Source organism: Rutilus rutilus (genome assembly GCF_951802725.1).
Source record: "Rutilus rutilus genome assembly, chromosome: 1".
In the NCBI taxonomy this organism is placed as follows: Eukaryota; Metazoa; Chordata; class Actinopteri; order Cypriniformes; family Leuciscidae; genus Rutilus; species Rutilus rutilus.
In genome coordinates this window covers 50,453,098-50,466,474 of record NC_140209.1, presented here as the reverse complement: position 1 = coordinate 50,466,474, position 13,377 = coordinate 50,453,098, and the positions used below count along the sequence as shown (strand labels likewise).

The window sequence follows — 13,377 nt, the reverse complement described above, 5'->3', positions numbered from 1 at the left end:
AAACAAGGAAACGTGGATTTGGATTTTTTATCTTTAAAAAAGGTAAGTTGAATGTAAAAAAAAAGTAAACTGACTAGACAGCTCAATAGTTACATATTATAGCTCACACCCATTCTTTGAACTTAATGGACACATAGGGCACTGTAGACATTACCCAGATCTTTAGTCTTGACATGGTAGATAGTGCTGGTGTAGGTCACTCTGGACAGCAGATCATTGAGTTGTGTGAGGCTGCTAGATGAAATGTTCAGTTCACTCTGACCCTGTCCATCCACCTGCTCTCCATCCAGAACATCCTCTACTGAGAGCACTCCACTCTTCACACTCAAAGACACCTGTTGCACAAAAGTGGTTGATTAATGGACCTTCGGTGTGATATTTATTAATTGCCTCATTGCTGGACACATCTCCTGCAAAGAAAGTAACCAGCTGTCTTGAGTTTGCATTTCAAAAAAAAAAAAGATTAATTTGGACACCGTTTGCCCTTGCAAAGCAAAATACAAATGAAAATACCCTCTACCTTTACCGAGAACATAAAACCAGAGAACCTCAAAGGACCTCACAAATTTCAAAACAAACCTTATATAGTCTTCTTCTTTGTGCATGCAGAGCCAAACCTGTGAAAATGGGCAGTTTGACAATTCAGGTCTCATTAAGAGTAAATAATGACGAATACAGTTCTAAAATTCTTTGAAAGTGCATTCTTACCTGGTCATTACATCTCATCTTCTAATTCAGTTTGAAGATACAGTAAATTACTCATTTTAAAAGAATATCTGCATGTTGTTGCACACATGATGTTTAACATCTAACATCCCAAAACAGATTAAGTGTTTTACAGTAAACACATCTGAGATCTGAAACATTACATGAAGAAAAGAGTTTTACCTGGTATCACTCTTTTTGTAAGAGGTGGCACTCTGAAACCCTGGATGGGATATTGGAGGGGCGAGTTGGCTTGGGAAAGTATAAGTGAGTCCATCTTCGTCCCCATTCTAAGAAATACAGAATTATAACTTTTAGAATTAAGCCAAACCAAAATGTATTAAGGGGCAGGAACTGGAATGCACTTTTGACCTGAGCTGGTATTTCTGGTATTCCTCTGACCGACGTCTCTGAAGATCTTCCATTTCATCCACTTGCACATTCTGTGCAAGTATAGCAAATCCATTACAGGAACAAGACGAACGATTTTTACTGGGAAATGGTCCAATGCTTAGGTCATATTTGAAAAAAATGAGGGCAATAATAAGGAAACATTGCACAGATAATACATTATTTAAAATGATACTGAAGTAATATGTTACAGAGACTAAGTATAGTATTCTGAATAAATAACCAGCCACTGACCTTTGTTTAGGAAAGACTGTGGAAACAGACTGTGGAAAAGACTGTGGAAACAGTCTGTTTGTGACATCTGTAACATCCAGAAATCCATGTTGTATACTGTAAATACCCAATACCGTAATACTGAGCCCAATCAGGAATAACTTGAGGAGAAATTTCATTTCTGGAGATTATCTGAAAGGTAAATGTGTAACCAGTCAACAGCAAACAGCAAACAGTCAATAGCAGTGAAATGTAATATTTTTAAAACTGAATATAAATTTAAACTGAAAACAAAACAAAATGGTGAAGAACATAATTGCAACTTGTTTTGTACTGACAGATACCTTGCACATTTAAGTTTAAAATGGCCGTACCCTCTCTTACATTAAAGTGGAAATATTTACCCTTACTGTATGACAACCTCAGACATGATTTTATTTTATTTTTTCCTTGTATGTTTTTATTGCTCGTAGGGCATGAAAGATTTTTCAAAGAAATTTTCAGATGTCCACTTGAGTGCGTGCTGATTGCGATTGCGAACAGGTGGACAGGGTGCAGGAATGAAGCAGGGGATAGAGAGACAAAAGGAGGAAAGCAAACCTAACTCATGACAAATATATACCAAAAATATAATACAGCTTCAATTATTGCAAACTCAATTGAGTTTGTTCCCATTTGACCAGCAGACAAAGAACTTCATACAAGTTTAACTTCACATGTCTTTGATATAAGGACATGATTCCATCAAAGATCTCTACAACTGGTGAAGGTACAACTCTGTGGAAACCCAACTCTGACTACGCTCTTCCTCCAGTCTGTTGCAACATACAACAAGGGTATGTTGATTACCCTTATTAGATGATAATTCTGATTAAGGTCTAAATTGACAAATTTCTACCGTAGCTCTCCTGAGAAATGATGGACATCAAATCAAGTCCCAACCTACATGTGTGTCTGTGTGTAATATAGAATTATACACAGACATATGAATATTTACATATTTAATTGCACATATTCTAATTGAAGATATGTCATAATAGCAACACTATGAATTCAAATTGAATGATTTCACTCAATTAGCCTAGGTTAATTTAGAAATTAGAAATGATCTTCTTATTTAAAAAAAAAAAACATTAGTCAAAACATGCTATCCCACTTTCGAAAACAACCTTTTCTAAAGTGGGACGACAACAACTGCTTCAAGCAGAAAATCATTTAGCACATTTTCACAATATTTTTGCAACATTTGTTGTACAAATTGAAAACAGTTTAGAACATTGTGTTATTCATAAGATATCTATATCCTTAACATTAATTTTGTCTAAATCCTAGGTCACTAACCTTTTATTTTATTAGCATTTGCCTTTTTTTTGCAATTGGTTGTATTAAACGTAGCCTAAAAAGATACAATTTTCCTTTTATTTCCACTCTGTTGACCGCCTCAAAACAGGGGTTCCATTTAACTCTATAGCAAAAAATAAGCACCAAATAAATTCACATTCACAGTCGCAACCTCTAGCCTACGGTTGTGCCCATAGGTGCCGAGCACCCACGGAAAAATAGGAGATATTCTCCATTGATTTTAACCAATAAATATCGATTGGAGATTTCAGACACGATTATCTTCACCTTTTTATAGTTTATTTGAGGCCGTATTGCGTTATTTTAATGACAAATGTCGAGAGCGCATCCAAGTAGGCTAATGTGCGAACACAAATCTCTCAACTCGCAGGCTGATTTTCTACAATGTCGCACTCGAACTGGATATCCATTTTATGGACTTAATGTCCATTTTTAGCCTTTACACATCAGCTTGGATACTTGCATGGTTAAAAAACCAACACGTTACCCATGCATCATTATGCATGTAAGAACTCATTTTCGCATATTAGTCAGCTGCAAATATGGCTTGACCCCAAAAAAATCCTAACAAAAGGTTTCTCAGTGGTTTACAGTAGTATCAGATGTACTTAAAAACATACTAAAGAAAGGCCCCATTTTCAAAATGGCGGCCATCAGGTCCTCAAATGACCATTACTCCTTTGTATTCCTCCTAGACCAGGAATACTGGTGCCTGATACATGTTTGGGCCATGTAATATTCTAATTAGTATATTTGCATGATAGATAAGTGATTACAAGTACAATTATATATTAAAGCAATTGGTTACAAGCATATTTAGGTGAAAAATAAGTACAATTTCCCTTAAGAACTTGCAAAAATTAGTCAAAACAGGGCTGCCACGTGAAGGCATGTGCTGATTGTCTGAACCCGTATAGAATCACGCCAATTCATTGGCTGATGGTGTGGGTGCCTCCTCAGTGGCGCTACGTCACTCACACTTATACAATGAACACGCCATCTGCTCCTCAGATTTTCCACAGATGAAGAAGAAGCTCCTTCGGCAGCAAGAGGAGCTTGGCAGCGAACGCAGTGTCTTGTTCCCTGTTCAGAGAACATGGGTTACAAGAGTAACCCGAAACGTTCTCTTTCATAGGTTCACTCGACGCTGCGTAGCGATGACGCAATGGGAACGATATACCACACATGCCAAGCTAAGCGCTGCCAGATCTGGTCCAACAAGGAACTTTACTATAACTTTTTTTTTTGCCAGACCAGACTCAACTAGGACCTAGGCGACCAGTTCATACAGAAAGAACCCGGGAACCAGTGGCCGCATCTTAATCCAAGTTATAAAACCTAATAAAAGTGTGCAGAGAGGACCAACCTGCTGCCACACAAATATCCTCTAAGGAACTCCCTTGAAAAGAGCCTGGGAGGACGCGATACTCCTAGTAGAGCGAGCTTTAACGCCCAGAGGTGAAGGAAGCTTCCGCACCTCATAAGCCAGGGAAATTGCATCTCACTCAGAGAGATCCTGTGCTTAGAGGCGGCGAGCCATAAGAACAACTGAGACGACTTGCGCCACTTGCCAGAGCAGTCCACGTATGCCTTTAAAGCCTGAACAGGGCAAAGCAAATTATGCTTCTCCTCCTCAGCAGAGGAAAAAGGAGGGGGACAGAAAGAGTGAAGCATGACCACTTGAGAGCAGAATGATGTGGACAAAACTTTGGGGACATAACCAGGTCTAGGCAGTAGAAACACCTTCACAAGACCTGGGGCAAACTCCATACAAGGCTCACTCACAGAAAGAGCCTGCCGTACACCAAGGCTCAAAAAGCTTCCACTTGGAGAAATACAGCCATCTAGTAGAAGGCGCACAAGTATTATTAATGGTCTCCCGAACATCAGCGGGAAGACCAGACGCCAATGTCGCTAGCGATTGCCTCTTATTGCCCACACCCACAGCCTCCATATCTCGGGTCGAAGATGCCAAATCCTGCCCTGGAGCTGAGACATCAGATTTCTCCTGATAGGAATCTGCCAAGGGGACCCCTCCATCAGGGAGCTCAGTTTCGAGAACCACGTCTGGGATGGCCAGAATTGGGCTATCAGAAAGTCTGCTGCATTGTTCAGGTCCCCTGGAACGTGAACTGCTCTCAGCAAAAGAAACCTGTCTTGAGCCCAAAGGAGGAGGCGGTCTGCATGCCTGTCGAGGGTGCGCGACCGCAAGCCTCCCTGGCGATTTACATGGCACACCAGTGCCATGTTGTCCATCCTGACAATGACATGACAGCCCATCAGGGCCGGGAGAAAATTATCCAGGGCCAGAGAGATGGCTTGCAAAATTTATATGCCACGAGAGAAGCTTGCCTGTCCAAACACCGCACGCCAGTCTGCCCTCGAAGACCGCACCCCAACCAGTCAAAGAGGCGTCCATCGTGACAACCTGGCGACGGCAAACTACACCCATTTTGACCCCCTGAAGTAAAAAGGGGGAGTCTTTCCACCTCCAAAGAGCGCAAAGGCAACTGTGCAACACTCTCAGCAGGTGGAAGGCAGACCAAGAAGGGCGGATGCCCCTGAGTTTCATCCACCACAGTCTCATATGAAGGAGACCCAAGGGCAGCACAGGAGAGGCTGCTGCCATGAGCCCCAGAAGCCTGCGACATATGCCCACCGCTACATGATGGCCGAGCCTGAAACGGGCAAAGCATGCACAGAGACTGGAAACTCGAGCAGGGGCCAGACGGGCCTGCATCGAGAGAGAATCGAGTTAGACACCCAGGAAAGTGGTCTGCTGAGTTAAGACATTCTTCTGAGCATTCAACCTGAGACCAAGAGACCGGAGGTGGTGGAGAAGGACGTCAACACATACAACACATACAAATACTTCATCTATTTGATTATCCATAATAATCCATTCCCAATATATACATATTAATAATAAACACATAATTCATTCACACATAATACACTTAACACATAATATTTCCGTTTGAATACACACATGAACACCTATTCACACTAGACAATGGTTTCGTCAGCTTCCGGTTTCGATGCGCCGGCACAACCCGGCCATGACGTCATAAGCGGCCGCCGCTCGATCGTTCGGTTTGGCCGGTGTGGTGAACAATCGAGTCCGGTTGAAGAGATGAGTCCGAGCTTAGGACCCAAGCAATCCGATTGGTTCAAAGCACGTTTTATGGGTAATCGCTTTAGTGCCTGGTTACAAATAATACAAAATCACTTTATTATAGAAGACGTTTGTAGGTTATAACGAGTCATTAATGTATTTTAACTTATATGTTTAATATACTAGTATTTAACCGAAGCTATAGATTGTGAAATTAAACATTTCTCATTGTTAGTGTGTTTTTTATAATAAATAAACAACATATTTGAGCTTCAAACAACTACATTCTCAACTGAGAAACTCTTAAAACTACATTTCATGACACAATAACAGTCGTATTTTCAAATTTCACGGTCTTTCTCTTCTGCTATTGACGCAGCTCGGACTCATCTCTTCAACCGGACTCGATTGTTCACCACACCGGCGCAATTTTCCTGCTGGAAGACTGACTACGCCCACACAGACAAGATTTGCTCGTGCATGCTGGTGGAAAGGGAGGAGCTCAATATGGCGCTCTAAGCATAATGGTCTAAGGAGAGCCGCGGAATTTAAATTGTTATTTTGAGCAAAGTGATAAGTCTAATTATTATATCTAATGTAACAGTGTTGGCTCTCAATTGTTTAAACAACATTTCATTTTACCAAATGGCGACCTCTGATCGAAAAAGAGATAGAAATCAGACAAAATCGAAGTCTAAGACAACAGTCACGTCAGATAGCGTTAGCATGGACGAACATTTCCATGACTATACATCGGCTGATGAAGACTTTACAGCTGTACCGTCACTCCCAGCAAATCACGTGCTCTAAAGAAAGGTAAATCGGAGCAGTTACCTACTTTAGCTGTTGTAATGGAGACCTCTGACATAGTCCTACAACTCTCGCAACTCATTAACTCCAGATCTGATGCGTTGGAGAAACTGATCTCTGACAACACCCTGCGAATTGAGGGACTCAAGAAAACTATTGACTTTGCATGTGCTGAGATAAAGGACATTAAGGAGAAATCTGCAGCTCTTGAAAAGCGCATCGCCAACGATGAGGCGCGCCTGGGTTCAGCTGAGTTGCGTATAGAGTTATTCACGAAGATGGAATCTCCGTTTATTCGGAGTACTGGAGGCTGATAAACAAGATGTGTAACAAGAAGCTATTGGCATATGTCAAGCTGTCCTACCTGCAGAGAAGGCCAAACTCCGTAATCTCATTGACACAGTGCATCGTCTGGGCCAGAAGAAGGGAAAGGAGCTGTCCAATATTGATAAACCCAGAGGAATAATAATAATTATTAATAAATAATAATAATAATAATTATTCAGTTTCCATCCAGGGTGATTCGTGACTCTCTGTGGAAGGCAGCAAAAAAGTCTGAATACCTGAGGAGTCATGGTCAGCGTTTTGCAGAAGATCTGTCTAAGATTTTTTGTGCCAAACTCTCAAAATTCATGGATCTGTATTCCTCATTGCGAATGTTTATGGATATAATTCTAAAAGTGAAAACGATAATTTATTTGAAACTTTAGAAGAGCATATCCTTCATGGACTGTCGCAATTCCCGGATCTTTCTCTTATCATAAGAGGGGTGATTTTAATACTGTTATGGGTGGCTCTCTCGATTGTTTACCAGCAAGACCATATTATAATCAAAATACAAACTTTAAAGGGTTCACCCAAAAATGAAAATTATGTCATTAAGACTCACCCTCATGTCGTTCCAAGCCAGTAAGACCCCCGTTCATCTTCGGAACACAGTTTAAGATATTTTAGATTTAGTCCGAGAGTTTTCTGTCCCTCCATTGAAAATGTATGTACGGTATACTGTCCATGTCCAGAAAGGTAATAGAGACATCATCAAAGTAGTCCATGTGACTCCAGTGGCTCAATCTTAAGTTTATAAAGCGACGAGAATACTTTTTGTGCGCAAAAAACAAACAAAAATAACGACTTTATTCCACTATTCATTTCCTTCTCTCTGGGCCTCGAGTCTTTTCACGTAGTATAACTGTGCAGCGCATCTGTGTTGTATGTCACACGTAGGCTCACTATTGGCCGACGCTGGTGTGTGTGATGCGTGTGACGTGCAACACAGAAGCGCTGCGCTATTACACTACGTGAAAAAACTCGAGGCCCAGAGAGAAGGAAATGAATATTGGAATAAAGTCGTTATTTTTGTGTTTTTTTTGCGCACAAAAAGTATTCTCGTCACTTTATAAACTTAAGATTGAGCCACTGTAGTCACTTGGACTATATTAACGATGTCTTTAATACATTTTCTGGGCCAGCAAGTTATAATGCCTTAGAAGCCTATGGGGGAGTGATCCAGCTCTCAGATTTAATCAAAAATATCTGAATTTGTGCTCCGAAGATGAACGAAGGTCTTACGGGGTTGGAACAACATGAGGGTGAGTAATTACTGACAGAATTTTCATTTTTGGGTGAACTAACCCTTTAAATGTTTTATGGAGAGATTCAATTTGGTTGATATATGGAGGTCTACATTTCCTGATTCGTTGACATATACTTGGAGCAACAAGTCTGGTAACAGCCAATCTCGAATAGATTATTGGTTAGTAGCCTGGGTTTCCCCATGCTGCCTTGGCGCAGCGCAATTTTATTCACGCTGCTAGGCAGCCTGGACACCAAGGACCAGATTTTCTCCTTAAAAAGGGAACCAATCACAGAACGGGGAGGGAGCAGCAAGACAATGACGACGTCTATGCAACACACCGAAGCAGTTTGTTTTATATCTATCCAACATACATACAGACAGTTGGTCTGGGAACGCCCCCGGGAACGCCCGTCATTTGATGTGAATTTAGCCTGTGGGGGAATAAATTGCCTTGGCGCTAACTGAAATACACGGGACAATCATGCCGAAGAGTTGCTGTGTCGTTTTCTGTACCGGCGCCAATAAACAAACAAATTATGAATTGAAGTTCTACATCCTTCCTAATAAACACACAGAACATTTTTGAGATTACTGTGTGAGTAGATCTCTGTGTGATATAGTAGTGGGTGTTAAACTCATATCTGGCAGTGGGCCAGGTTGTCTACATCCCTTACGAAAAAGAACTATCGTAATCCTATAAGATTTCTATAGTAGTGTATAATACTTCTGTGATGTTCTGTAATACCTCTATAGTACTTCTATAGTATGTCCCAAAATACTATAGTATTCCTATAGGATTACTATAATATTTTGTCCCAAAATACTACAAGATTCCTATAGTTGTTTTTCATAAGGGATGTTTCATTCACATTAGCGTTATCAGCTGAAGGCTCGCTTGATAGGCCAATCGCGTCGTAATGACACGAGCCGTGAACCTATGGAGTAGTTCGAGGTCTGAGTTAGGGATAACTGTCAGCACAGTCCCTTGGCAACTTCGTACTACTGATCAGCGTTTTACAAAAGGATTAATAGTTTGGAGTGAAGCATACGTACAACTGGTAAGTGACAAAATTGTATAGAGTTATAGTAGCCTATGCAACGCTACCGCGATGTCTTACCTGGAGATTCAACCAGATAACAAAATATGTCTGGAAAGGACACCTCCGGCCATTTGGTTGGGTCATTGACCCAGTTTTTAATTAAATAGGGGCAATCATAACCTATTGCAGTTAAATTTGCAATGTACCGTTGCCGGTCGGCAGGCGTCAATGTTTCGCAATACGACATTTTTGTCATTCAAATACATACGATGTTCGCAGTGTTTCCCCCCACGCCGACTCCACCCTCGCCACGCCCCCAATTATGACTAGATGCCGACTCTATGTATGGCATCAGGCGCGAAGTTACCTTTGGATGCAGCCTTAGATACTGTTCTAAGTAGTTTAGAACAAGTTTATTTCGTCTTCTTCTTCGTCGAATTTCTGTCGCTCGACATACGTCATCTGGTATAATTGAAACGATTGGCTATGAGCTACATACAGGCGCATTTGATAGACATTCTTAGCGCCCAATAAACGGCTCTAGGTTAAGGTTGACATTGTTTCTAGGTTTCTCGTTAACCACGCCTCAAATACGAGAAAATAAACATGTGGTTCCCAGACCACGGGCATATTCAAGTTCAAAACGGTGCGCAACGTTTTGCTACGGTTTCCGGTTTCCAACGTCATGTTTCCTGGAAACGGCGTGCACCGGTGTGCAACGGGGTTTGAGATACGTTTTCTCTTGTTTGGTGGGTGTGTCAGAACTGCAGTGTATATAAAGCACGTGGCATAAAGCACGTGGTATTTAAAGTCCACATGAATTCAAAATTGACCATATTTACTTTGTTTGCCTAAATTGTTAGTTTTGTGGTGAACAATTCATCCATGCAAGTCAATCCACACAAAAATTTTTTTTGGCTTTGTAATCTTTAATCAAAATCTGAAAATGCCCCTCCCCTCTGCCTTGGAGGACCTTCTCTGATGACGTATGTTTGACGGCTTGGTTTGGGAAACGCTTAACCACTCCCCTCAAACCGTTAGTCTGCTATGAGCGAGAGATGGAGAGGAGGAGCGCTAGAGTAAAACCCTGCCCTCTGTTCAATATACCTTTTCACTGGGAAATACGTCACAGCACTGGAGAAAAGTCGTTTGCAACTTCCGGTTCACGCGGACTTTAAGTGAACTCGCACAATGGGTTCAAGAAAAGTAATTTACAAATGTGTTCGATGCAGCTCGGTATACGCTAAAACTGAGGATATTAGAAGACATGTTTGTCGAAAGTTTTATTGTAAAAAATATAGGATATCAACATAATGATGTAGTTGTTTATATTTTTAGCTTCATTGCAAGTGTATTGGTATAGAAATAAACAATGGTAATTATAAGTGCTTTTCCTAAAAATGAGAAAGAAAATACAGGGTATTAAAACAGTATGACCTACAAATAAAGTCAGTATGTGAGGCTAAATAGATGTGTTTTAGTCTGAATTAGGTAAGATGTGTGCTTCCATTTCAGTGTCCACAAATCCCTTCACTCGATTGGGATGTTCTCTTTTGTTCTGGGCGGCAAGTGCAGTAACTGTAACATCGGGCATAAGGCCTATGTCACGAAAAAATTGAAGACCGGAAGTACGTCTTTTAGTAGGGATACGGCTCTTCCGGTTAGCTTTTTACAATGGCGAAGTCCGATAGATACCGCTGGACCAAATATCTCCGCAACCTGCCTGAAGTCACATATGACGATGTGGTTCGGATGGTAAATGAAAACTTTCAAGTGGAAAAGCGTGAAAGCTGAGGAATGGCTGTCTAATGGTGCGTTCAAGTCCTCCTGGGAAGTTCGTACGTACGAGGTGGGAAGTCGTGCTTATAACGGCATGTGCGTTCAAGTCACTTTCGTCGGAGCAAAATGGCGGAGTACTTTCTCTTAATTAATTACACAGAAATACAGTAAGGTTCTTAAACTCTTGTTCTAGAAAATGAAGAACAAAGAAATGTGCATCAGGTGTACTTTGTATTTTTATGTTTTTAATTAATTTATGAAGCCACTGCCAACACATCGTTACATGTTGCATTGTTATATTATAATACTATCATATTCTGTGTTGGCGATTAGCTGTTAATAGAAAAGCCTGACAATATCACAGCTAAATACCTTTACGTATTGTGTATTCCGCCATGTTAATCACTGACACGCCCCCAACTCGTAAAGATCGGAGCTTAGAGAAAATCCCGAGCTCCCCACTGGTATTTACGACATTGTGGTGGCGTTCAAGTGCGTTCAACTCGTAAATACGATCTATACGAGATGACTTGAACGCACCATATGTCCTGACGCACAGCAACCCGGTACACTACAACAACAGCGGCGGGCTGTTCGTCAGTAAGGTAAACGTTTCTATGGTAACAGGGAGTTGAACCAATCAGCAGACGTTGCTGCTACGCTTAGGATTGTGGGTAGTGTAGTTTTTTTTCATACGATCGCGGATAAAACATGTTTTTCTTAAAACAGGGTTGATTTCATACGAACTTATAGCTTCTACAGGAGCAAAAACATTCGTTTCACAACCTCATAGCTCGTGGTCAGTCTACCTCGGATGGTTTAGACATTATGGCTGATAATCTAAATCCTTATGGAGAAATACTGTTGACCGGAAGTTCTGAATCCCTACTCCGAGTTCCGGAAGCAGGAAGTGTGACATAGGCCTATTAAACACATATTTATACCGACTTCATCAGGCTCAGAAAATTCTTCACAAAGAACACAAAGAATGGCCTTTTCAGCTGCCATAGTTGCAATTCTTGCGTCATCAGAACAGTGTGTTCAACGCATCACCGTTTCTGTTTAAAAAACGTTGTGCAACGTTTTGTCGGGGCTGAACGCAGCCCACGTCTCAATGAGACAAGGTCTGACGTTAGCCAGGCTAATTGGTTAGTGTCTGCAAGTACACATTCTTCAGGGCTTTTCGGAGCCTGAAGTCGGTATAAATATGTGTTTAATACTACAAAATATGCCCGAATTTTTTTTTTTATTTTTTTTTTACATTTGTCACGTAGCCTACTTACATTTGGCTACACACGTTCCGCATTCTGACACCGCCGTGCGCAGCCCTGCAGGAGGCCGTGACCACGCTGAGAGAGAGGAGAGCCGCCATCAAGGACCTGCACAATCAAGATCCCCCCGTGTGAGGAGCAGCCTCTGCATGGGTTGTACCATGAGAGGGAGGTCTCCCCCTTTTTTTGTTAACTTCTCAGCTTAAGTGAATTATTATTTAACCTTTAAATTATTTGTTGAACCATGGTATTAATAAAAACTACACAATAGTAAGACTAAGAGCTGAACTGTTGCCTCATTTATCCAATTTGGAAAAAGTGCTAATTTGGAATTCCACCATGGAAAAAGAGGGCCGGTCTTGGGCCTGAAACTCCCGGGCTGAAAAGTGGCCCCACGGCCCACACCCTGCGTGTGTGTGTGTGTGTGTGTGAGAGAGAGATAGAGAGTGAATGCACACAGTACTTACATCCACTGTGTTTGCGTGAATACTCAAACTTCCTTGATTTCAGTACTTTAAATAATATTTTTTTTAATTAATTGGATTAGACATTTCATTCTAAATCCAAATTCTCTTTGGAATTTCATACCCAGTCTTGTTTTGTCCATGTAGGTATAGCCTCGATTTTCTCTTGATTTGCAATTATAAAATTGAGAAAATCCCTCTAAACTTGCTTTCACAAACAAATGTTGCTTGCTTTGTCCCTTTTATATAAGCATATTTTTTTTACCCCATAGACATTTAATTTGGAACAATTACAATATATTATTTAAAAATAAATCCTTATTTTTTGAAAGATGTTTTTTAGCAGGTATAATACGAGTAGATCAATTGCTAAATCAAGAAGGTAGGCCTATGCTGCTAACTTACTCTGAGATAGCTATATCCATAAAATTCCAGTGATGCCCAGGGAGTTTTCTATTTTCATGGATGCGATTCCCACAGGGGTCTTGGCATTATTCAGAGCTAATAACCAAACCAGTATTGTGCCCCTTTCTTCCTTTAATTTATTTGATACTGAAATTGGAAAAATTTGTTTTGCCCCCGGAGTTGTAAATGTAGATAAAATTATTCGTTCATTATTTCAAAAAGACAT

At 40.8% G+C, this 13,377-nt stretch overlaps 1 protein-coding gene across 1 annotated transcript in view; it reads right to left on the bottom strand.

The window, feature by feature from the left end:
• LOC311275710 (beta-1,4 N-acetylgalactosaminyltransferase 1-like) overlaps positions 1-12,506 on the bottom strand; it is a 29,154-nt gene extending 16,648 nt beyond the window's left edge. The window contains exons 1-6 of the mRNA XM_084384919.1: positions 12,295-12,506; positions 1,351-1,521; positions 1,078-1,215; positions 889-995; positions 580-617; positions 155-335 (exon numbers count right to left, since the gene is read on the bottom strand). Of these exons, the coding sequence (XP_084241045.1) occupies positions 155-335; positions 580-617; positions 889-995; positions 1,078-1,215; positions 1,351-1,508 (622 nt within the window). The 5' untranslated portion in view covers positions 1,509-1,521; positions 12,295-12,506. The remainder of the gene's footprint in view (positions 1-154; positions 336-579; positions 618-888; positions 996-1,077; positions 1,216-1,350; positions 1,522-12,294) is intronic.
• Positions 12,507-13,377: the final 871 nt, after the last annotated feature.